The following is a 22508-nucleotide window of genomic DNA, read 5'->3' as shown; positions in this document are numbered from 1 at the left end:
TAAACCTTAGACATTTCTGCCCCTCTGCATCCCTTTGGGCTTGTAGAATGTAGAATTGTTTACTTCTGAGACCATTCACCTAATCTTTGTCCCAAATCCTCTCTCTCAAGATTAACCACTTAAGTGAGTCTTAACCGCTCCCCTTCTTCTGTGTCAAACCCTAATGCTATTTATGTATTTTTGTCCAAGGCTGGAATTTTCAAATTTGTCCAAATCCCATTAAATTTAGTGGAAGTTGGATGCCTAATGATCTGGGCCTTTTGGAAATATCCCAGACTGATTAGAAAGTTGCATGCATTGAAATGTCACCTAAATCACTTTAAATCAAATCTTGCATCTTCAGCAGACTGTCCTGTTTGTATACTTAAAAGTAAAACTCAAGAGCATAAATTAATGAGACAGCAGCTCCTATTTTTCTTTCAAGGTAAGAGTGGTCACACTTAGCACACTTTTTAAATGTAGGAACTGGCACCTGCTTTCCAACTAGCAAGAAAGAAAATTGCAGAGTTGCTACTTTTTCATGCATTTAAATGGGTGCTGAATTATTAAAGTCATACAGTCAGCAAAACCTTAATTCTCATTAGAGTATCAGTATAGGGGAGCTTTCACTGAGATAACTGGTGGTGGTACAGAGAGGGTGGGCTAAGGATTAAGGTTCCTAAGCAAATAGAACAGGATCCAACCCTGATATTCCACTTACTTCAAAGGGCGCCTCTGATTTAATAATACTTGACTCCAAGGTGCTACAACTGATCACTGCAGTTTTCCTTTAAAACTTCTTCTGAACAAACCAAAGTTGTGCTGGGTTGGGTTGGATAGGGCTGGAAGCGGCTCTATTAATTCTGCGAGAAAAGAAACGTAGAAACGTGTCTTCTCCATGAGCCACTTTCCCTGAAAAATCAGAACTGGGTGGGTTTGGCTGGCTCTGGTGCCTGCTTTCTTTTCCGGAGAAGCTGGTTATGAGTAGGTAGCTGTAAGTTTCTGCAAAAAACTTGTTGACTGCTAGGGCAACGGTATCTGAAACGACTGGGCTAGAGAGATGGGGGAGCATGACACTTTGCTAGCCGTGTTCACGCAGGGCAGTGGACAAACCGCCCCAGAACATGTTGCCTTTCTCTGACCCTGCTAGCAAATGCAGGGACATTTCGTTGTTGTTAAGCCAGCGTTGGTTCCTGAGCAGTCTCTATTCCTGTTCAGTTCCCTTATGCTATTCTGAATCTTGCCAGCATCAAGCCCTCACGGTTCGACAGTAGCTGGGCCTGCCAGGGCATTGGGCTAGTAGTAGTTGTGGGTTCCTGCAGCCATTGCTTCTCGTGGTCTTTATCATGAGTGTGAGTGTCGGCACAGTAAGGGAGCTAATGGGGAGGGTGGGGGGTTTCTGTGCATAACCATCCTTCGGTGCTCTGGAACAGGAAAAAGTGGCAGGTGCTATCCGCCTTGCTGCTGCACCCTCGGGGGATCAGCTGGTGCTCCCACCCCTTCCGTGGGGAGACTGCCCGTCTGGCCCCTTGCCCTGCCGGCAGACCTGGCACGGGACCTGCTGGGAGCAGCGCCCCCCTCCGCAGGCCCTCTCGGGCTGTAACTTTGTAGCGATGCCCGGAGACGGCAACTTTGCCGCACCCCCTGGCCCTGGGTGCCGGAGCGACGCGCCTCGACGACGACCAGGGCCGAGGCCGGCTCCACCCTAACCCCCGGGGGGCGGGGTGAGCCCAGCCAGCGCCCAATGAGCGAGCCCCGGTCGGGGCCGCTGGAAGCTTCCAGGCCTGGGGCGGCTATAAAGGGGCGACGGGCGGAGCCGCCGCTGCGAGGGATTTGGCTGGCGCAACATGGACGGTGCGCTGGAGGCGCAGGTGAGCGCCCTGGAGCCTTTCCCAGGGCTCCCTTGGCTGGATAGCGGCCCGAGCGAGGGGTCCTGGGCTCTGGTGCCGAGCATGTGCCCCTGGGATCCCTGGGCAGCTCCGGCCCCCTCTTGCCTCCCCCTCCTAGAGGGCAGGGGGAACCTCCAGCCTCCTCGGGCGGCGCAGCCCCTTTGGCTGTTGCGGCGCCTTCGGCCGGTACAGGGCTCCTGGAGCGGCGCTCAGCGCTTCCCCGGCCCCAGGGGGCCCGACCCGTCTGCAGGCCGCGGAGAAGAGCTTCGTTGTGAGCGGCTCCTCGGGCAGGGCGGGGGGGTCCGGACCCTCCTGGTGCGGGGGGTGCCGGCATGGAGGGCATCTGCGACGCCGTCGGTGTTCTGGGGTAGCCGCTCGAGTGCTGCCCCGCTGGGAAGGGGCAGAATCGGCGTCGCTCCGTAAGCTGGCGCTGGATGGCAAGTGCTAGGTTCAGGGGCCTGGCGGAGCCTTGCAGCAGGTTCCGGCCCGTTTTGCTGCGGGTCTGGCCAAGGGGCCGAACTCGCTCCCCAGAGACTCCCCTCAGCAGGCGCTTTGCGGAGAGGAGTCTGCCCCAGGGAGCGTTAATGAACTTGGGTCCCCTCTGCGAGCTCTTCCCCTCCCCCCCCCCCCGTGGGTCCCAAGAGGCTGGGCCTGGGGTGGCGCCCTTGTCAGCATGGAGGAGCACGGAGGTTGTGTGCGCTCTGAGGTGGGAGACCAGCGAGGAGGTGTCGGGTGATGTCCGTCCCTGCGGAGGAGCAGGGGAGGGAGTGGAACTCCAGGAAAAGGTGGGGGTGGAGTCTGGAAATCCGTGCCAGTATGGTGCTGATCCTCAAAGGCTTGGAGCCGCCAAACAATCAGAGATAAACTAACTTAACTCTCCCCAGGATTTAGCTACACATTTTTGGTTTTCATTATCTGTAAATGTCAGTCTGTTTGGGCTGCCCCTGGCACTATCTGTTGTATGTTGATGGTTCTGACACACCCACTGCCTTTTTCTGGCTGACACAGGTGTTCCCAACCGCTCAGCTACCACTCCCTTCAACTGGCTATTGCAACGAGACCATGTTTCTCGTCAAGATATGCAAGTTGCTTAGCTTTGGTGGTGGGGTGCTGCATTCCCAGATTAGAGGGGGAAAATAATCTTCCTAAAACACTCTTTTAGACAACCCAGCAATGACAACCCAAACTGGGGAGGAAGCCCATCTTGAAAAGGGGAGAAGGAGGGTGACTTAAAATCTTAACATGCATTATGGCCATCTCGTGGCTGTGTTAAGCCCCCATGAGGCGCTCTCGCATGTTTGATTCTGTATGTAGGGAGCATTGTTGCTGGTTTAGAGAACTAGGCGGTTTAGGGCCAATCACTTTCCTGCTCTCTAATCTCTACCTTCTGGAAGGATTTTTCCTGCTTTAGAAAACAGTACAACTAAATATGTACTAGCTGTAGAAACTAATGTTGAGGCTTGAGAGCGGTCTCTAAAATGCTTGCTACATGGTATGTAAAGGGTGATGTCTAACCCAGTCTAGTTAAACTAATGCAGACCCCTGTGTGGATGCACTTATTTCAGTGCAACTTAAACGGACTTCTAATCACCTTAAGCTAAATCAAAACATCCTTGTTTTGAAACCAGGATAAGAGCCTCTACAGAGGGGTTTGTGCCAGTTTAATTAAAAGTGGGTTTAAAAAAAAAACTTGAGTGAAACTGATGCAATTTTTGTCCCATGTAGAAAAGGTTTTAGTAACTTCTTGTTGTGGTATCTCCATTCCTAGGAAAGATGCTGATGTCTCTTTGGGTGGGGTATGGGAGCTGCCACTTTACCAATATTTCTCCAGTCTGTTCTCTCCAGCTGAGTTGCAATTTAAGTCTTAGGAAATGTAGCTTCTAATTGGAGTGAGTGTGTCAGAGGCTGTCACAGCAGTATGATATTCTCTCTGCCATCCTGTTCCAGATGCGTGTCCTGTCTTAGCATCCGTCTGAGTTGGTGGCTGTCTGACTGCTTTCTTCAAGGTGTCTGAACACCTTTTTATGTATTACTCTTAAGTTATTCTCTAATACTGAGGTTTTTCTCTTGAAAACCTTCTGCAACCTAGACTTCATTCTGGAGTCTTTGCTGGAATCTAGGGAGCTTCATAGGTCCTCATCACCATGGAGTAAGTGGGAGTGAGCTGATGAGGCCTCCCTGCAACACTGGATCTACTATGGCTCCATTTAACCAGACCAGGTAGGTGAACCTTGACTGAGTGGAGCCACCAGAGGTCTCTGTGATGTAGGAGTCTTGTCACATGTTCTCTGACCCTGGAGAATAAGAAAGCGCAGTCTAAAGTTTTACATACCAGTTGGTGGTAGTTTTTGGAGGAGGGTTGTAAATGGGTGTCTGTCTACTGGTGGTGTGGGTCACTACTAACTCGCTTCCTCTGAAGGCCTCAGACATGAGGTCAGAAATAACCACTGGGCCAACCTTGGACAAAGTGTCTGGTTCCTTGACAGATGTGGAGTGATGCCATCAATCAGAACAACAAAACAGCCCTGTTGGCCTGGGTGAAGATGACTGGCATCCAACTGGTGCAGGTCAATGGTCAGAGGAAGTATGGAGGCCCTCCTCCAGGTAAGCTGACCGCTTTCTCAGTTGCTTTAGGCATAGAAATACAGTCACTCTACTGGTTCCAAACTGCTGAGTCCATTCACAGCTCCATGATGGGTAGCAATGAATGGAAAACCTAGATAAGTTTCCTGATGAGGCAGTGTGGTGATATGGGGGCGTCTGTACAATGTAAGAATTTTGCTTGATACTGTGAAGCTGTTGCTATGAAAACTAGTATCGTGTGTGTATGTGTGTCTTTCCACCTCTGCTGGCAAGGATATATCATGTCTGACACAACATTGTCCCTGGCATTTGAATGCGGTGATGACTTACCCAAGGTGAAGCACATTGGGACACATCCACACTACAAACTCTTGCCAGTGCAAGGTACATAGGCATAAAGCTGCTGCAGTTATCATATCACTTGTATGCTTGGCTCCTTGCATTGGTGCTCTGCACGCTCACTAGGAGTGCCTATAACTATATGCAGTGGGTAGGTATCCTGGTGTGCAAGTGCCATTGGGAACTTTTGGCAATGTGTGGAGGGGCAGAAACAAGTTGTGCAGGGGTGGGTGGAACTGCAGGGTCAAGTTCCCATCATGCAACTTACTGCATATCATAACATCTCTACCCCATAATTTTTGCTCCTGTTTTGAAAGTCCTGTGAACCCAGGCAGGGCTTGTCACTGTTAGCCATCTCTGATAGAAGCATGGAGTCTGTACAGCTCTGCGCTGTTATCATGAGCGTTGCAAGCACAGGATACGTGATCTTTTTGGTATTTGTAGAGCCATGAGAAGAGTAGTGAGGGGTGTATTGGAGTGCTATGATGAAGCTCTCCATGGATTACAAAGGGAGGCAAGCCTGTGTTTGAACATGTAGGCCCACAAGAATCTCTAGGGATTTTTGCTGCTGGAGAAGCTCAATTATATCCTGCTAAATCTGTTGTCTTTTCCTGCTGGGACTCCTGCATCTTTCTCGTGTCCACTCTATCCTTCTCCATACAGTCTGCAGTATTCAACCTCCAGGTCCTTTGTTCATGATCTGATGCAGCTCTGGCTTGCAGGATCTTGCTCAGCGTGTCATCCCAAGTCGTCCTCTTTCTCCACCTTATCTGGCTCAGGTGTTCTGCATGTGTGAAGGGGGAACCCCTGCAGCCCACAACAGCTACAGACAGGTGACCCGGGGGTGGGAGTATGCAGTTTCACGGGCCCCATTTCTGTGAGCGCTGAGCAGGGCCACTCCTAGACATTACACCACCGGTGAGTGCTGAGGGGCAGTTACCCCCTGCCCTCCAAGGCTGGGAGCCAAAGGAACAGAGTGGAGTGGGCGGTGGCCCAGTCACTCTACTTCCTGTCACACCATGAGTGCAGGGTCGGGCCTGCTCTGCAATCACCGGGCAGCAGGAAGTGGAGCGACCCAGCCCCAACCTGCTCTGCTCTGCCAGCTTGTGCTGGGGTGCAGTTTCCTCCCTCGTGTCCCCCCCAGCCACAGAGGATACCAAAATGTCTAGGGACACCCCTGTCTCCATGCAGGAGAAGCAGTCCAGCATGTAGAAGTCTGAGGCCAGGGACCCTGCTTAGCTACCTGAAGAGAGTTTGTCTGCCAAGGGCAGGGTGAGCTAGTGAGGGGTGTTGCAGTTAGGTTTTCTAAATGATCTGTAGTCTGAGGCATAATATACTCTACAGTTAGGTCGATGTTAGGCAGCTTGCATCGACCTAATTATGTCAGTGTCTACACTGCAGACTTGTCCTGCCGATGCACGTGTCCCACTACACAGGTATAATTCCTCCACTGCCACGAGAGGTGTAGGGCTTTTGTAGGTGTAGTTAGGGCAACGCAGTGTCTATGTAGACACTGCATTCCTTACAGAAGCTGTTGGCTCTTGTCAATTGACAAGAAGCTAGGCAGCTAGAGCCCAACTGCCTCTTGTACCCCTGGAGAGACGGGTAGCTGGACCCCGCTCCCAGCCAGGAATGTTTGTTGGCGGTCTTGTCAATTGTATTTGTCAATTGTATGGCTCTGGAGCCGGGAACAGGGAGGCTAGAAACCTTGGGTGTTTTCCCCCTGCTCCTGGCAAGGAATGGAGAGGCAGTTCATGGGTGGGGGCAGCTCAGGCTCTTGTGGGGAGCTGCCAGCAAAATTGAAAGACTAGGGTCTCAGCTCCCCACGCTGCCCCTTTTAAGTCAGTGGAAGCGCTTCTGGTGAGTATGTGCACCACCAACCCAAGGAGAGTAGTGTAGACATGCACTACCACAGTATGTCAACCTAATAGAGGTTGGCTTAAGTTTATGGTGTAGGTAGACCCTGAGTAATTTTCTCTCTTAAAGATCAAGGATGTGTTGGACTTCTGTGCAAAGTGTGTATGTGTTAAGCATTCACACCTACCACTTGAGCCCTCAGAGGTACCAAAAAGGCTCATGCTTAGGGCCCTACCAAATTCACAAGCATAAAATATGCATCACAGACCATGAAATCTGGTCTCCCCTGCAAAATCTGTCCATTGGTCACAGTACTGCCACCCTTACTTCTGTGCTGTCTTCAGAGCTGGGTGGCCAGAGAGCAGTGGCTTCTGGGTGGGCACCCAGCTCAGAAGGTGGTGCCACCATCACCAGCAGTGCAGAAGTGAGGGTACCATGGTATGAGGGAGTCATCACTTTTTTGGGGGCAGGGCTGGCCTTACAGGTGGATTATATGGGCAACTGCCCAGGGTGCTATGGTTGGGAGGCACTCTGGGTTGGCTGTGCATTGGGCAGGGTGACCAGTGTCCCCTTAACCTCTGAACCCTGGTCCAGAGCTGGGGAAAGGGAGAGCTGGGGGGCCTCAGTTGGGGGCTTCTACCATGTGCCAGGCTCCAGCTGCTAATCCTGGCTGGTCTGGGTGGGGACAAATGGGACTTCCTTGTCCCCTGCATGGGCCACTCCCAGGGTTGGGAGAGACCCACCTCTGGAAGTCTCCCCCCACTGCAGGAAGCTCAGCAGCAGCTGGCTAGGAACCCAGCTCTTTTGTGCTGCTGGCACTAGCACTGATGTCAGACTGGGCTCCCAGCCAGCGGCTGTTGCTCTCCAGAAGTACGAGTGGCAATACTGCAACCCTCTACAATATAGCCTTGCGATCTCCCCCATGATCCCTCCCGTTTTGGGTCAGAACGCCCATGCTCACAACACCATGACATTTCAGATTTAAATATCTGAACCCACGCAATTTAAAATTTTTAAAATCCAATGACCATGAAATTTACCAAAATGGGCCATGAATTTGGTAGGGCCCTCTTCATGCTTTCGGATGGAGTTATGGAGGAGGATGTATTTTAAGATGAGGGGAGTAGATCTGAAGGGTCAGCACTGAGCCCAAGAGTCTTGGGGCAGGAGGGGTGTAGACAGAGGGTCTGTGCCTTGAGAGCGTGCCAAGGGACCTCCCCAAGACTGGGACAGTTGTTTTTGGGTGGGGGGACAGGTTCTGGAGGCTAAAACACCTGGGCACCCAGCAGCTGGGTTCCCTCATAGCAGCCTGGTGGGTGAGCAAGAGGGAGAGTGTGCTGTGAAGGGAGCAGGGTGCATTGATTTAAATCAAGGCATTTGAAGATGATCACTGATCTTCAAATCACCAACTGAGAGCCTCTGTTTAAATACTGATTTTAATTAACTTTTCCATTTGTACTCCAGTTATTTTCTAAAGAAAGGTGCTGTCTTATTGGTTGGTGTACCCATTAAAACGTGGTGCTTTACAACTAAATAGAGCCTTGACACGACAGTTGGTGCATCTTTTTGCCACATGTATTTAAGCAACTTTATAGCTTAACATTTTCAGAGTCTTAATTGTATGTTTTTAGTATGTTAGAAAATGGTGACTGATATACTGCTTACTTGCTAGATAATTAACTTTTTGCTAATGATTTGTCAAGCTCCATTAGGATGGTAACTGGAATTTAAACACAACAGCATATAATTTTTTTAAATAAAATCTTTCATACAGTACATGACCTATTGTGCCATATTTATAAAGCTTATAGAGCCAAGTTAGAATTGGGGTAAGACCTCTTTCTTCCTATAGAAAAGTAGCCTTTAATTCCAAGTTTTTTGATAGCAGCTCATGGATTTAACTTTTTTTTAATTTAAATGTTTTAAGCAATTAATCAGATTTCATTTTTAAACAGGTTTACTTATAAAAAGAAAAACTTATAATAATTTAAACTAAGTCAAAGAAACCTTTTTAACATTTTTCTCACCCCTGGATGAGAGGGTTCCCTCTGTCCTCTCCCACTGAGCAGGACGGCCTTGCTCTTTACCCTTTTGGATCTGCTCCAGCCTGTCCTGTGTGCAGAGCTGGTGTCCAAGGCTCATTGCCTACCCAGGATCCTTCTGCAGATAAGGGGTAAGCTGAGGCCTGGTTCACTTCACGCTCCAGTGGCACAGCCTCTTGTCGCTCTGAGTTTCAGGGAAGCGCAGTTGTTGGAGACTGGGTGTCTCTCAGTCTTACTGCTTGGCTTTTGTGTATCTACAGGCTGGATCGGGGAGCCCCCTCTATCTGGCTCAGAGGTATTCATTGGAAAACTCCCTCAGGACATCTATGAAAACAAACTAATTCCTCTCTTCCAAAGCGTGGGCAAGCTGTATGAGTTCCGCCTCATGATGACCTTCAGCGGGCTCAACCGTGGCTTCGCCTATGCCAAGTACAGCAATCGGCGCAGTGCACAAATAGCTATTGCGGCTCTGAACAACTTTGAGGTGCAGAAGGGCTGCCCCATCATGGTTTGCAGGAGCACTGAGAAGTGTGAGCTGTGTGTGGATGGCCTGTCGTCCTTGGTGGAGCAGGGCCAGCTGCAGACACTGTTGCAGGAGGTGACAACAGGGGTCTTGAACATCTCCCTGTATCGCAGCCCCTCCCGGAAGGGGGGACAGCTCGCAGTGCTGAAATACAACTCCCACCGAGCCGCAGCCATGGCCAAGAAAACTCTAGTGGAAGGTACTCCACCTCTGTGGGGAGGAGTGGGCCAGGGCAAGAGGAGTCAGAATGGAAGGGGCATTGCAGATCCCAGAAGTGGCAGTGGCTTCTCTGAGCACTAGTCTGGGAGTAGTGGGTGCCTGTATCTTCTGATCTGCTTAAGTCTCTTGTCCTGATAGGGTGATATCACCTTAAAATGGCAACACTGGTTACTGTCTTGTCCCTTTCCATGTCCTTTCGGATGTTGCCTTTGTTTGTGGCAGTTGATGCCCCAGCTTTCCTCGGTTATAAATCACCAGGGCAGAAAGGAGAGCTTGGAAATGACAGCAGAGCTGTTGCTGGTCCCTCAGGCTAGATGAGTTTGGGGGTGGGTTTTCTCTAGTTTAGGCCTATATCTGGTAACCTGTAGCCATTGTCAGTGTAAACCCAACCCAGAATTGCAGGGAATTATCAGTAGGATCTCAAACTGTCTTGTCCAATACCTGATAAGTGGGTGCGGGGGGGAGGAATCTGTGTGCATTCTTACTCCCTCTTGCTTTCTTGCCTGTATCTTGTATGTACTGTCCCCATTCTCAGCACCAGGAGCACCAATGCTCTGAAACTAAGACTTGCTTCCTCTTTTGCATAGGTAACTTGGGCCTGTATGGAGAGGAAATTGAAGTGGATTGGCTGAAAGTAGACATGAAGCAGAAACTCCGTGCCAACTCGGAGAGAACCTTCCCGGAAAGCTCGCAGCCTGGTGGCTGCGAGAGGGACAGTCCGAGCCAGGCACCTGGTAATGCTGTGACGTGCCCCTTGCCACAGGCACTCTGCGTGTTAGACTACCTGAACGCACTGTGCAAGAAGCAGCAGCTGGGAATCCCTGTGTTTCTAACTAAATGTGTCCAAGCAAACCCTGACGGCTGGCTGCGGTTCTGGTATCAGGTGGTGATTCCAGGTTACCCATCCCCCTTCAGTGGGTTTATGTGGATCAAACCTGATAAATCTGGCTTGAGTGGACATGACAAGGCCAAGAATGCCATAGCGCTGCAGCTGCTCAAAGCTTTGGGTGAGTCTGTGCATGGCTCTGCAGAGGTCTTGGGGCTGAGGGGAACAGCTTCCAAAAGCCAGGGCATTAAAGACTCAGTTACAGGGATGCTGTTGGACCAAATTCAGCCTGGTATCTTGACCTTTTTATGTAGGTTAAGGAAAACCATAGAAATGTTTGCACATTCTTTCCAGTGGAATGCCAGTGGTTGATAGTCCTCTTCTGCATGCCCAACCCAGCCATTGCAGCTTAGTCCTTATGCGTGAGACACTTCCGGTAGAGTTAGAGACCAGGCATGAATTGCCCCGAGTCTGGCTGAGGGGGAAATTCAGAATGAAAGTGAAATGAGCCAGCGAGAAGGAAGATGAAACTAAAATTGTTTCAAGGTTTAATCTTGGAACCATCTCTTCGCTTGAGGGATTTCCTGCTCTCCAAGTTAGGGGATGCCAGTATCTCCTGTTACCTTTGGTATTTCGAGGGTGGGGAAGGGAGCAGGAATCAAAGGAATGTGAAATGCCTCCTGCTGGAGGGTAGGTGAAATACTACCCAGTAGAGTGACTCTGGGTTATGGGCTTTCTGTGCTAGCACTCCAGTGGCTGGAGTGTATTGATGTGAGCTGTAGCTGAAGGTGGAGCTGTGAGCTGCAGGAAAGGCTGGGTAAATAGTCTATTTTGGAAGGGGAGGGGTGTTCAGGCATGGGGAAAGGGGCGGGGCACACTGTCTCTCTGACTGTTTAGCTCTCTGCTGTGTTGCATATGGCTCTAATTCTCTTTTCCTTCCCCAACAGGGTGCCCGGTGGTGTAGGCTGGATGTTTCCACAGAGCCATGTGCTGCCCCTCTGGGGCTCAGTGCATTGGCTTTGTGTTCCTGTCTCTGGCCCCTTAAGGGGAGGCGGGGTGGGGCAGATGTGTTCACATTTTGTAAGCTGGTTTTACAGGACGTGGGCACTGAGCAGAGGCTGCTTCTGGTCCCTGTTTGTCTGTGTTTGTGTTTTCTCTCAGATGTTTGACACAGATTTGTTTTTGGTTTTTTTAATGTTTTTATGTTCTCTGCTCTGGCTGTGCCCAGGTGGGGTAACCCGGGGAGGTGGGTGTCATGGGGATTCCCACATACCATCATAGAGGGACCAGCTAAACTGGCCAGGCAATGAAGGACCCAATCTGCGTAGGTCCTGGGGTCATAAGAGGATGCATGCTGGGTGACTGGGTGAGTCTGACCAGGCTCGAAGATTTTTCTTTTGTTCTGTTAGGGTTTTATTTGTATTGAAATGCACCTGCCAGAGTGCTCTCTGGAGAGGGCCTGGGGAACTCCCTGCTATTAGACTGGGCAATTAATGACTGTCCCTGGCATGTATAGCACAGAGCTATATTGGTAGCAAGCCCTGCAGGTGCACTGAGCAAGCCTCTGCTTCCCCCACCCTCATCTGGGGGAAGGGCTGCTCTGTTTAAATTCCTGGGACTAAATCTTGTTCTCTTAGCTCTTTGTTTGACTCATTCTGTTTTGAAAGTTGTTTACTTTGCTTTAAAAGCTTGGTTGAGTTTTTTATTGTGGTCTTGGCCATTGAGGTCAGACAACTGTCCTGTGAAGCAAGGAAGAGCGTGGGACACGCGCTGGGTGGGAAACACCCCCTGCAATGCTGCCTGTTCCACTGGCCTATGCTCTGTTTGGAAGAATCCAGTGTTCTCTGTTGGAAGCATCCCTCCTGGGCTGAGTCGTGAGCGGAGGCCTTTCCTGAATCCTGCTAGTGCCTAAGTAGGGGAGGGTCACGGCTGGCATGCTGACGGGAGCTGTTTTTAATGAGGAAATGGTGACCACCTCTCTGAGGCACCAAGCTATTTATGAGCAAGGGGCTGTAAGGAAATGGCATTTGGGGTCCTCCAGTCCCCAGTGGTGTTGACAGTCCATGCCACTGTGTATGAATGATCATTCAGACTCTGACTGAAGGGTTGGGAGGTTGTATTAAAGTAGCCTGAAAGGCAACTGCTGTGTCTGGTCTTCTCTGGAGTATGGTGCCAACAGCCCTTTGGGCCCCCTGTATGTGGAATGGATCCTGCCTCTGTCACCAATGTTGGCTTGGGCTCAGGGGGAGGGGTTCTTCTCCCCTGCTGCAATGCTGAGTCGCCGTCCTGCTGGAGCAGAAGGGTTGGTGAGCTTCCTTGTCAGCAGTAGCCAGATGCTGCTGCCCTTGTGCCAGCTACACTCTTCCTTTCCCAAAGCCAGGCCAGTGAGGTGCTGTTCTAGAGTATCCTCCGGCCTAGCCTCTGACTGCCCAGTCCCTGCCCCCAGCAGCATGAGCTCTGCTCTCCCCACTGCTTTGTCTCCAAGACTGGCCTGTCCACTCACATGGCATTTGGGCCTTGAAAAGCTCAACCTCATCTCTCCATTAGCTAATGCCTGGGTCTGGCAGGGTTAGGGAGGAGCTGCTGAGGTGTAGGGAGAGTTGCTGGCAGGGGGCAGCTCAGTTCAAGAAGGCCAGCTGCTGCTGAAGGTAAAGTGGAAGCTTAAATGCTTCAGGGAACAGTGGCAGGTGCTCAGCCTTACTCCTGGTACTGAGTATCTCCAGGGTCTGTCTGCTGGTGAGCTGCCCTGGCCTTAAAGAACTTGGGAAGGGGTGACAGAGGCTCTGCTCCTGAGCTGGAGCTTGTGGGTTTTTGAAGAGGGTTTTGGGGATGACTGCAAAGGCTCAGCTAGGAGTGAAGCACCTGCCTCATGGTGGTTGCTCATGTCCTCTGAGGAAACCAACTGCCCCTTCCTTTGGAGATCTATCAGTTCAGTGCAGCTGCACCTGTCTTCCTCTCCTGTGCTCCACTGTGGGCTCCTACTTAAATTCTCTGGCTTCCTGCTGTCACCTCATGATAGTGACAGACTAGTTCATTCTCTCTCCTGAGAGGTGGTTTTCTGTGCTGCAGTTCCCTACCTATACTGGGATATTCCTAGCAAGCCAGACTGCATAAACTGGCCACTGTCTGTGCTTTGCTTCCTCTCCACTGCTTATGCCCAGAGTAACTGCCTGCAGTTCCACCCAGTTTTTAAGCAAGTACATTTATTCTTAATGTGAAAACTTTTTGAAAGCACTAAAAAAACCTCCATGCAAGGAACAGTGCTTCCTGGAGCTCATGCCCTCTCCATCCTAGGCCCCTACTAGCTGTTACAAATTCAGCATCTATGAATACCCCTTTGCCCCCTGTTTAAAAATTCATAGCTGTCTGATTCAGAACTAGAGCCCAGACTGGGCTGATTTGGCCTTTTTATTGATGCAGCTCAGGCCCTTGATCTCCAGCCTCTTGTACAGATAAGCAGCAGCCTCTCCTTAGGGCCTATGTCGGGCAGGCTTGGTTTTGTGTAAGTGGAGTTAAGGGAATTTGCCTTAACCCTTCCCAAAGTATTTCCCAGGAAACCCACTGATGGTTCCAACCTATTCAGTCTCATCTTCCACCTTGTTCAATCTAGTCCTTGAATCCCCTAGCCTCACATCATGTCCCCCTAGAGAGTACACCCTAGCCCCATAGTACAGAAACTCCCTTAATTCAATAAGGTTTCCCAAGGATCTGCTGGCACTTGCCCTCTTGTCACACTTCTCTCTTCATTGCCCCCCTTGTCAAGCTCTTCTGTTATGAGACTAGGGAGTTCCCCCTCTCCTAGTGGTGGGGTAGGTAGGCAGGCAGGCAAGAGATGTACCACTGGCATCCTTTTGTGATCAAACAGCCCATCTGGGACACAGTCTGGCTACTCCATGCTGCTGAATGTGCTGTCGGTGTGGAAAGTCCTGTTGGAGGACTTGGTGTAGGAGAGCCAAAGCACAGTACTCTCCACTCTGGACTCCCTTCCCTCATCTCTGCCCCAGCTCCTTAGTGCATTCCCCTGAGGGTGACCATCCCCCTGTCCTTCCTAGCTGAGTGCTTTCTGGAATGGCTTGTAAACTCTCCATGCAAATGGCTCTTGCAGTTAAGGGACTGTGCTGCCTTTTGTGTGACTCGCTCCTGCATGGGTGGTGTTGCCTAGTCTCTGTCCCAACCTACCAGAGTGGTCACAGCTGTCCTCTGCATGAACTGGCGCAGGTAACTCTGCAGTGCCTTGGACCAGTTCTGTCAGAGCAACTCCTCAGTATGTCTCTGTGTCTAGATGCTGTTAGGGCTTGAGATGATGATGATGGGAGCCATGGGCTTGAATGAACCTGCTCTGGCTCTGTTTTCCACCTCACCATGTGGTTAAAATTCAAGGTATTGGCACCCAAAATCACTGGTCACTCCTGGAATTCCAGGCCTAACTTGACACCTTTTTTTAATGGGGCCTGACTTAGGAGAGGCTGATTATGGGTAACCATGCTGAGCCCTTGTACTGCTGCCCACCTGTCTGTCACTGGTTTCTGGAAAGGAGGGAGCAGAAACCCATCCTATACCTAGGCCTAGGGCAGGAGAGGAGAGAAAGGGCTGTGTCCAGGCCAGAGCATCTGTGGACCGTGCACAAGGCCTGGTGTGTTCAAGGTGAGCTGCAGCAGAAGAGAGACTGGTGTTTTTCAATGATGTAGAAAGCCTCAGCTTCCCTCACCTTGCTCTCTAGTATCAGAAAAGCTACAGCCAATGCAGGAGCAGTCCACTATATAGTGGAAGGTTGGGCTTTTTTAATCCCTTATGCAAAGGGCCAAGTATGTTGATTTAATGAAAGTCAAGGGATGGCTATTTAGTTTAAATAGGTGCTACCAGAAGGCAGTGTGGCATAGATCCTGGGGCCTGAGAGTGGGGTTCAAGTCCTTCAGACACTGACTTGCTATGTGAGTGCATTACTTAATGTTTCTCCTCCCACCCTTTGTCCAGTTAGACTGTCACTTGGGCAGAGGAACTGCCCTTTTTGTATATGTTGGGTACGGCACCTAGCACCTATTCTTCCTCGGGCCGGGGATGAAGTGGGAATTTTTAATGTTTTGTATGACTATGGTGTGTGCCTCAGTTTCCCTGTGTGGTGCATATTTAACTAGTTGTGGGGACAGGGGGAAGGTGGTTTACTCTTTGGAGAGAGTCAGGCTATGGCTACACTACAGAGCTTATAATGGTGCAGCTGCACCTATGCAGTGCTGCTAGTGCAGACATGCTATGCTGCCAGGAGAGAGCTCTCCCATCAACTTAATTACTCCAGCCCCCAGGAGCAGGGATGGCTATGTCAGCGGGAGAAGCTCTCCCACTGACATAGCAGTGTCCACACTGATGCTTAGGTCAGTGTAACTAATGTCCCTCTAGGGGCTGCTTAGTCATACCCTCAGTGACATAGCTTGTACCCATGTAAACTGTAATGTGTTCATAGCCTCAGAGATACAAGTGTGATCAGTGCCGAGCTGCCGGGGTCCCCATGTGCAGGGAGAGGCCCAGCACACAATAGCCACTCCAGTTGGTCATACACTTGGCACCTAGCAACAAAGGGCTGGGGATGACCCACCATCTACAGGAAGCCAGTGTCATGTGACGAGCTGGAGAACAAAGGACTGAGGAGGGCCAGGTGGGGTTGTTAAGTGTGGGCTGCTGGAGGCAGGAGAGAAGCTTCCTGATGGGGACTAAAGAAGTCAGAGGGTTCAGCACTGACCCACATGACCTATGCTGTAACTTTCTGTTCTCTAGGGTAACTAAGGGCATTCCAGACATCTAATAAACCCTCCTGCTGGCTGAGTCACTCCAGTGGTGGGTAGGGGGTGCATTGCTCCCTTTGGGTGTGCCAGTCTCTCTCAGGTGCCCAATCCAGGGGGACTTGTTGCAGGGAGCTCATGGCATGAAGCAGTGGAGCTGAAAGCTCTGAGGTTTGGTCCTAGGACACAGAAGCCAAGAGGCCTCCCCTAGTGAGAGTGTGACCTAGAGGGGGCTGCTGTACTGAAGGGGCTCTCTTGAAGAACATGGGGCCTGTGGATCTGTGACATGGGCCTCTGACTTTTACTGTAATAAAAACATGCCCCAGTTTTAAGTCTTGCTACAAGCACACATCCCCTTTCAACCATTAAGCATGTAGCAGTAGCTCTAGTCTCTACATCAGCCTTAGCACCTTTGTTGCTAATTTATAAAAAGCAAAGAGCTTTTTTCCCCTATAAATGGTCTATCGCTGCCACCTGTTCCTTCTTTCCTTCCCTTCTGTTACTCTTAAGAGAGTGGTTCTCAAACTCTTTGTATTGGTGACCCCTTTCACACAGAAAGCCTCTCAGTGACCCCCCCCCTTATAAATTGAAAATGGGGGGTTAATTTAACAGGGGCTATTATCTCCACACAGGGCCAGGCTTTGGGCTCTGAGCCCTACAGAGCTGACAGCTCATGACCTCCTGCAGGCTCATGACCCCCAGTCTGAGAACCTCTGCTCTTAAAGCTGCCTTTACATAAAGGGGCAGGAGACTCCCATGCTTAAAACATTTTAACTGATCACTGCTGAAATGTTAAAAGCCCCAGCTGCATGTGCTGCTGTTTCCACACATAGGATCCCAAGTGAGGTGTAGCAGAAGGGCACGTTCCTCGCTATTGCTGCCTATGGGCTTAGAGTTTAGCTGTCAGTGGTTTCTGGAGTGCAGAGCAATCCCAGGTGCTGCACAATGGGTAAAATATACTAAGTAGGTGCTTGTTTTGAAGAGTTCACAGTCCCAAGGGGGTGCAATAAAAAGAAATGGCAAATGAACAAACTCTCAAACACTCCAGGTCATAAGAGCATAAGAATGGCCCTACTGGGTCAGACTAGAGGTCCATCTAGCCCTGTATCCTGTCTGCCGACAGTGGCCAGTGCCAGGTGCCCCAGAGGGAATGAACAGAACAGGTAATCAGCAAGGTCTTCGTGCAATGGGTGCTGAAGAGCAGGCTAACAGAAGATCAGTCAGTGAAACAAGGCCACTGTGGTTGAGTCTGAAGTGGTGAGGCGCTGAAAGCTGGATCTTTAGAGGTATTTAGGTGCCTCATGGGATTTTTCAAAAGTGCCTACGCTGCTGTAGTGCCTAAATACCTGACAGCCTGACCCAAAATCCTCTCTCATGCTTTCAAACTCTTGGGCCAATTAGCTGGCCATGGGGTTCATCCCAAATGGCAGTGTGCCTATCTCCTGCAGGGTGTTGGGGTAAGGCCTGGTTGTCTTTTGTGCTACAAGTGAGGGCACTGGCTGTAGGTTAAACCAGGGGTCGCAAATACGTGGGCCGCATGCAGCCCAGGGGTTATTTTCTGCAGTCCGCCAGCTCCCTGCGGCACCCCTGACCCCCCCCCCAGCATTTACCTAGAGAGGCTCTGGCCCGGTGCATGCTGGGGGTACGGCAGGGGGGAGCTGCGGCCAATGGGAGCTTCGGGGGAGGTACCTGGAGGAGCGGCCAGGGCAACACACAGACCCCCTGTGCCCCCCGCCTGCAAGTCCCGGCCACTTTCCGGAGCAGTGCGGGGGCAGGGCAGGTAGGCAGGGAGCCTGCCCTGCCCCTGGTGCGTGCTGGGCTAGCCCCCCCCATGAACCCCTCCTGCAGCTGACCCCCCTGCTGCACCCCACATCCCTTCTGCACCCCGACCCCCTGCCCTGAGCTTGAGACCCCTGGGTTAAACAAACTGCTACAACTTCACCTGGAGTCTCAGGGCTGAAAGGACCCTGTAAGCTAGGAGGAGGTGGCAGTCAGTTTAACTGCTATGGCTCAAAATAGCCACAAGGTGGCAGCTTACCACAAAACATTGAAACAAGCCATGGACACACTGCATGCAGCAGGAGGAAGGGGAGGAAATATTAGGGAGTGCAGCTAGGGAAAAGCAAAGTCCTGCAAGTGCCTGGAAGCAGTAGGCCTGGCAAGTAAGCACAGCTCCCTTCAGGAAGGGTTTTTTTTCCACAGCTGTCAGGATGGCCGAGCGGTCTAAGGCGCTGCGTTCAGGTCGCAGTCTCCCCTGGAGGCGTGGGTTCGAATCCCACTTCTGACAAATGATATTTTTATTAAATCCAATCCTGAAAGCAGCGAGTGCTTAGCGCTAGAAAGTGGCAAATGTCTGGCATAAGCTGCTGTGCCTGTGATATTATATAGGGTGCAGCCTTTTTCTGTATCCCACAGCCACGTATTGCAGAGACGGGCAGCGACCCTCGCCTAATGGCAGGCTAGGAAAGCTGGATTGCACAGAGGAGAGTGAGGACGAGCCAGCCTCTGACCCCACCCCCAGCACAGCCCCTGCTCACACGGCCTTCATCAATCCGCCATGTTAAACAGCAATTCGCTCTCGCAAACCGCCTCCGGAAAGGCAAATGCTGAGGCCGGAAGCTGTGCGACCGACACCGGGCTTGAAGCCAGGAAGCAGAGCCAGGTTCTGCCGCTGTGGCCAGCACAATGCTGCCAGGGTACCTGGGACAAACCCAAGGAAAGCCTGGGAGTGCTGGCTCCGCTGAGCTGTTCTGCTCTGTGTGGCCACTAGGAGGCACTGGAGAGGCTGGGCCCGACGCTAATCTGCGTGAAGGCCATTCTAACCAGCGAGCTGTGCCTCCATCCACCGGGATCCTGCCCGCAACTCTGAGCCTCGTGGTCAGCCCCCATCTTGCTCTGCTGCCTCTGTCCCCCGGAAGCAGCAGGAAAGTGGCACCAGGCAAAACACTGCCATGCACAGAACCAAGAAGCAATCCTACGCTAATGAGGATGGCTATAGGAAGCTAATGCAGGTGGGGAGCTGGGAGCCCTATGGGGCATGGGCTGGGGGGAGGGTGTCTCGATCAATGGGCATGAGGGGAGGCAGGGAGAAGAAGCAAAAAGGGATCTATGTTTTTCTGTTCCTTAGAACAGAAAACGTCCCTAACGGTGCCAGGTTGAGAGAGAGACGCGACTGCCGGACCCCTGCTTGACAGCAGCTTAAACCCAAAGCACGTGTTGAGACCCTAGTGGGCTGGGCACACCCCTCCATCCATGGGTCAGAGGGGAGCCGGGTATTCCACAGCCCTGGCCTCGCTCAAGGATGGTGGCAGGGAGGGTCTGAGCAGGAAAGGAGGAGCAACAATTCCCCATACCCACTGCCCCATTAGTGTCATCAGAAGCTCCAGGCAGCAGGAAGCTGGAGCCAACACCATTCTGGGGCACTGGGGGGGTGGGAGGGGGCTTCTTCATTGAGGCTCCTCTCTGAATCTCTGCCACAGCAGGCCTCCCCTCTCATGCAGTGTAGATGACTGGAACAGGGGAGCTGATGATCATAAGGCGAGTAGGGTGGGGGTAAGCCAAAGAAATTGCGGGGCGGGTTGTTTTTCTTATATCAGGCACCATGGCCACCCTAATTGTCTCCACCTGGAAAGAGGAAGCCACACAGAAGACCTCAGCCCAGCCATCCTGCCCCATAGGCTCATCCCCACATTAGTCAGCTGCAGCAGCAGAGAACCAAACCCACCACCTCCAGCACCCAAAACCCAGGGCTCTGCTAGAGGGAGCCAATGGACCCATAGGGACCAGTACAAACTGCACCCAGCAGAGAGCAGTGTGCACATCACCAGACAACTCACTGCACCTTCGCCATTTGCCCTTTGCCTTCTCCTGCCATGGCCCCCAGTGGCCTGAATCCTCATACGCATACATACAGAGGTGCGGGGTGCAGAGGAAGTACCTGAAAGCCTAAGTGCTGCAGCCAATAATGCAAACTGTCCAGGATTCTCCTGCCATCAAAGATAGAGGCTGGTTTGAGCATCGCCTTGTGGATTCTCTCATACTCCAGCTCCTGGTGCAACACAGAGGGGGAAAGGGCTTAGCAATAACGCCCTCAGCCGCAGCCACCTCATCCGGGGCTGGGATTCTCAGACTGAGCCATGTAAGGCCCTGCCTGGCTGGGACTGCAAGAGGAGAGCACCCTTCACAATGTTACCTGCATGGGGCCTTGAGGAACAGGACATGGAAGCCCACCAGCACCCTGTGCCATCTCCAGCTAAGCACCAATCAGCGCCAAGGCAGAACTCTTAGTGGCAAGACCACTGGACACACTCCCACCAATTAGAGAGGCCAGCAGCAGAGTGACGCTGGCCAGGATCAACTGCAGGCCTTGTGCTGCAGGGCACCAACTGGGAGGTGCGTGTCATGGACAAGACACGCATTTACAGGTATAACTGTGGGGTAACAGTTTCCTTTGAGCCATCAGACGCTACGTGCTGCGGGAGAGGGGATGCTGGGCTCAGCCACATCTCTGGCCAGTCCAATCCAATCCCGTTGGGCAATCCCAGGTTACTGGGGCATTGTTACTGGAGCGGGACAAACTCAGCCGCTCAACAACTCTCATTCCCCTTTTGTGCTGAGCTAATAAAACAAAACTTTTGAAAAGGCACTGGGGTCCCTGTGCCGCAGCCTCTGCTGTGACTGGAGTCACACTCATTGCGGCGGGGAGTCAGCTCAGCCCAGAGTGGGGCAGGGAGCCTCTCCTCCCCACCGAGTGATTGACAAAAATCAAAGCGAGAAGGCTGCTCTTCCCCACACCCTGCTCCAGTCACTGGAACGCAGCCCCCTTGCTGAGTAGTACTTCGAAGACAGGCAGCTGATCCAAGTTCCAGGCCTGGAGCCTCTCCTCGTTCACATCCACCACCCTGACAGTTATTTCTGGGCACATCTGAGCAATGACACTGCACATGGGGCCCAGGACGTAGCCCACACAAGTGCAGCAATCTGCTACACCTGCACTATCATCACAGCAGGGCCAACGCACCCAGGGACAGTCCAGACTGCAGGGAGCCTCACACAGAGCGCACAGCTTCACCTACAAGAGAAACGTCATCTGCATCCACCAGCTCCCTGCCAGCCAGTCCATCCTCCCTTCCCCACCCTGCCAGCTAGAAACCAGCCTTTGTGGAAATTAAACAGAGAACTGGGAGGAGGGGGAGGCAGGGAGCATTTCTAAGAGTCTTTGTACACAACAAAAAGCCTTCTGTTAAACAGGTATGGGGCCAAAGCAGGTTCCAACAGGTTTCCTGGTGTGTGAGGTTAGGAGGCCATGTGTTATAACCACATCTGGAACCAGCTTTAGCCTAGGAATCTATCGGGGTTGAAATAGATCATCACAGACAAGAAGGAAAAAACAGTTTAACTGAAGCAACAGGGACATTTGGGTGAAATGTCATGGCTGCGATGTACTGATCAGACTAGCTGAGCTAATTGTTCCTTCTGTCCTTAAACTGTGAATCAATGAGTACGTCCAAGGCATTTGCCCATGTAGGGAAACAAAGCTGAGGTCCTACATACCCTACACACTGAAGCCATGTTAGAACTAGGTTCCCAGCTCCATCGTAACTGAACGCACAAGGACTTACTGAGTTTTAACAGGTTGGCACATGTTTGACTCCATATATGGCTCATGTCCACATCGACATGGCTAACTCACAGCTCCTAACTGCATGGGTGTTATTGTGTTTATACCCTGTGCACAAGGCCTGTGGCATCTGCCTGTGTGTCCATGTAAACAGGTAAGCCAGTCCTCCTTTCTCCCAGGTTGTGCACTGCACCCTGAGAAATGGCTGCTCTGGAACCAGCTGCTCTGTGGAGTTACAGCCACCTTTCCCCAGCATGCACTGATACAAACACTGCCATGGAGCACGGACAAGCCAGCACAGTTGCCCTTCCTGCCGGGAAACATACTGCTGTGTGTGTCCCCCAACAGGGTGAGCTGTAACCAGGCCAAGTGACTCAGAGCCGGGTTATGCAGAACGTGGTTCTCTCTGCTGCCTAGGCACAGCCAGAGCCTGCTCATGTTGTGAGTCCAGCTAGCAGGGCTCCAGGCTCGTCTCCCTCCCCATTGGTGGAATGGATTGTTTTCAGAGAACTGCGTTAGTCAAGCTGTGTTAAAGTAGAGGTGGACAATTTTTTTTGGACAAATAGTTTATTAGCCAAAAAAAAAGAAATGCAGTTTCTGTCAACCCAAAACTATTAAGAACATAAGAACAGCCATACTGGGTCAGACCAAAGGTCCATCTAGCCCAATATCCTGTTTTCAGGCAGTGGACAATGCCAGGTGCCCCAGAGGGAATGAACAGAACAGGTATCAAGCGATCCATCCCCTGTTGCCTACTCCCAGCTTCTGGCAAACAGAAGCTAGGGACACCATCCCTGCCCATCCTGGCTAATAGTTATCGATGGATCTATCCTCCTCCATGAAATTATCTAGTTATT

At 51.5% G+C, this 22508-nt stretch overlaps 1 protein-coding gene and 1 non-coding gene across 3 annotated transcripts; both read left to right on the top strand.

Moving 5' to 3' along the window:
• Positions 1-1614: 1614 nt before the first annotated feature.
• DND1 (DND microRNA-mediated repression inhibitor 1) lies at positions 1615-12397 on the top strand. 2 transcript variants are annotated; one of them, XM_037907850.2, is made up of 5 exons: positions 1615-1850; positions 4355-4472; positions 8950-9411; positions 10019-10438; positions 11205-12397. In XM_037907850.2, the coding sequence occupies exons 1-5, from the start codon at positions 1827-1829 to the stop codon at positions 11219-11221; spliced, it is 1041 nt and encodes a 346-aa protein (XP_037763778.1). In that variant the 5' UTR covers positions 1615-1826; the 3' UTR covers positions 11222-12397. The 2 variants fall into 2 exon arrangements, with proteins under 2 accessions (XP_037763778.1, XP_043377463.1); XM_043521528.1 differs by lacking the exon at positions 1615-1850 and adding an exon at positions 3954-4088.
• A 5838-nt stretch (positions 12398-18235) lies between these two features.
• TRNAL-CAG lies at positions 18236-18318 on the top strand. The gene has a single exon. It is a non-coding gene; the product is annotated as a tRNA-Leu (tRNA).
• The last annotated feature ends 4190 nt before the right edge of the window (positions 18319-22508 follow it).

Source organism: Chelonia mydas, chromosome 8 (assembly GCF_015237465.2).
Source record: "Chelonia mydas isolate rCheMyd1 chromosome 8, rCheMyd1.pri.v2, whole genome shotgun sequence".
Lineage (NCBI taxonomy): Eukaryota > Metazoa > Chordata > Testudines > Cheloniidae > Chelonia > Chelonia mydas.
This window is presented reverse-complemented; position numbering and strand designations above follow the sequence as displayed.

Bases quoted from the DNA above. Each gene is read 5' to 3' on its own strand.
- DND1 (XM_037907850.2), top strand. From the start codon at position 1,827: ATGGACGGTGCGCTGGAGGCGCAG. The intron at 1,851-4,354 runs GTGAGCGCCCTG...GTTCCTTGACAG, and splicing joins ACGGTGCGCTGGAGGCGCAG to ATGTGGAGTGATGCCATCAA. The intron at 4,473-8,949 runs GTAAGCTGACCG...GTGTATCTACAG, and splicing joins GTATGGAGGCCCTCCTCCAG to GCTGGATCGGGGAGCCCCCT.